The 2,405-nt window shown below is 36.6% G+C and overlaps 1 protein-coding gene across 1 annotated transcript; it reads left to right on the plus strand.

Annotated features, from left to right (window-relative positions):
- Window positions 1–812: 812 nt before the first annotated feature.
- On the plus strand, window positions 813–1,922 carry LOC120133191 (receptor-like protein kinase ANXUR2). The gene has a single exon (XM_039149835.1). It carries the CDS (start codon window positions 813–815, stop codon window positions 1,920–1,922), a length of 1,110 nt encoding a protein of 369 aa, XP_039005766.1.
- The last annotated feature ends 483 nt before the right edge of the window (window positions 1,923–2,405 follow it).

The following is a 2,405-nucleotide window of genomic DNA, read 5'->3' on the forward strand; positions in this document are numbered from 1 at the left end:
AATGAAGTAAAGTTTAGAGGTATGTTTGACTTATTTGAGTAATAAACTCGAAGAGTTTAATTAGTTTGCTCGGAATTGAAGTGGAGAATTTGCAATTTATATGCTATTTAGTTTCCCTTCACTTTTCCAGCTACCAAACTAGGCTTCAACATTCTGCCGAGTACTTAATATGGTGAATTTTGTTGAGTTTTATTTGCACTCTTTGTTTCCCTGATAATTCATGTAAAATAATAAATTCTTCTTCGACACAAATTTACTTGTTTTAGCATGAACATCTCTGCGGCGTGAAGCAGAGTATTCATGAGTTAAAGCGTTCAAAGTGGATACCTGCAAATTTGGGGATTAGGCAAGAATGGCAGGAAAGATTTAAGAATACACGACTAGGGAGAAAAAGGAGTTGAAGATTAAAGAGAAAGTTGAAAATTCAACAACGACTGTTGCATTCTATGAAGAAGAAGAGGAAGAAGAAGAATTAACTGAGGTAACGTGTCACTTCAGCCCTAACTAACAAAAGGTAACGGCGGGAATTTTACTGAAAATGAACTAAAAGTTTAATGACTATATTGCAAGTTTTAGAAGTTACGTGGCCAAAATGCAAACACCCTAAAAGTTCAGAGACTATTTGTATACTTTACAAACGTATAAATGTCACGAGACAACCAACCATAAAACATAAAGGACCGTCACATTTGTTCTGAATTAAATTTTCGATGACTTTGAATATTCAACTCGCACTGAAAAACCAGTGGTATTGACACACATTTAACTTCACCATATATCATCTCTCAAGCATATTGGTTAAACATAATCCAATGAAGTCTCCTTTGTGTTCTCTTCTAAATTTGTTTGCTACCAAGAAAAAATCCCCTCAATTGGAATATGGTTCAGAACTTCCGGATGGGATATGCCGTCGATTTTCACTAGCAGAGCTCAAAGCCGCTACTAACAACTTCCACCCAGACTCCATCATTCATAATATTCATTCCTGGAGTGCTGTTTATAAAGGGACCATCGATGATGGAACCGTTGTTGCTATCAGATGCAGCTATAACAGTTCAAAATCAAATGAGGTAGATATGCTTTGCCAGTTGCGTCACCCACATCTCGTCTCTCTCATCGGTTTCTGCCTCCTGGAAAAGAAGATTCTTCTGGTGTTAGAATACACGAGCAGAGGGTCACTCGCTGATTTTCTCTATGGGGGCGGGAAGGATTTTGAACCACTATCTTGGAAACACAGGCTGCAGATGTGTATCGGTGCAGCACGTGGATTACATTACCTTCACGCAGGGGCCAAGCGTTCTGTAATCCACCGTGACATCAAGACCTCAAACATACTTATAGATGAGCAATGGTCTTCTAAACTTTCTGATTTTGACTTGTCCAAACTTGGTCCTCATACTCGTAGCATGTCGAAAGCCTTGATAGGAACAGATTCACGCGTGGTGGGAACTTTTGGATATATGGCTCCAGAGTATGCCATGTATGGGGAACTAACAGTAAAATCGGATGTCTTCTCGTTTGGGGTCATTTTGTTCGAAGTTCTTTTTGGCAGAGTAGCGATTGATAGCAGCTTACCGAAGAATCAAAGTTACATACTTGATTGGGCCAAGGAACGCCTAAGGGTAGGAACCATTTATCATGCCATTGATCCATACCTCAAGGGAAGGATAGCTCCGGAATGTTTGAACAAGTATTACGAAATCGCTTCTAGTTGTGTCCACCGTAGGGAAAATGAAAGGCCAATGATGGGCGAGGTGGAGGTCACACTAGAGCTTGCCTTGGAGCTTCAAGACAGAGCAGATGCCGAAATGGAGGCCATCAATCCTTCTGGTGATGGTGAATATCTATATGAAGAAGCATTGTTTTCTGCCTTTGTTAGGAAATTTTCTGGTCTTGATAGAAGTTCTAATTACTATGGCTAAATGCTATATGGGAAAGGATATCATTCCATGTAATAGAAGCATGGTCGTTTTGATGAGGTTAGCTCTTAACTAGATTAAATGCTTTCAATTCTTAATCCAAGTATCTTAGGATTCTGATTTGTTGCATGAGAATGTACTTAATACATGATGTTTAGTTGTATCTGTTAGAATATGCCCAAAGATCAATCATATGATGATTGTAATAATACATATTATTTACCGATTTTATTGAATAAATGCATTGATCTTTGGGCAAAGATGTACAATTTGTTGTACGTTTCTAAAATATATCTAGAGTTAATATATGTATATTTGATATACATATGATTTTAATTATCTCGAATATAGAAAGTAAACATTAAAAGAATGTAATTCTGATTACAACTCTTTTAATGAATATTTAATTTAAAATAATTAAATAAGAGTTTAAATAAACGTTAAATAGTGTAATTAAGATTATAAGTCTTTAATGGATATTTAATT

The sequence above is a fragment of the Hibiscus syriacus genome, unplaced genomic scaffold, assembly GCF_006381635.1.
Source record: "Hibiscus syriacus cultivar Baekdansim isolate YM2019G1 unplaced genomic scaffold, ASM638163v2 tig00001732_pilon, whole genome shotgun sequence".
In the NCBI taxonomy this organism is placed as follows: Eukaryota; Viridiplantae; Streptophyta; class Magnoliopsida; order Malvales; family Malvaceae; genus Hibiscus; species Hibiscus syriacus.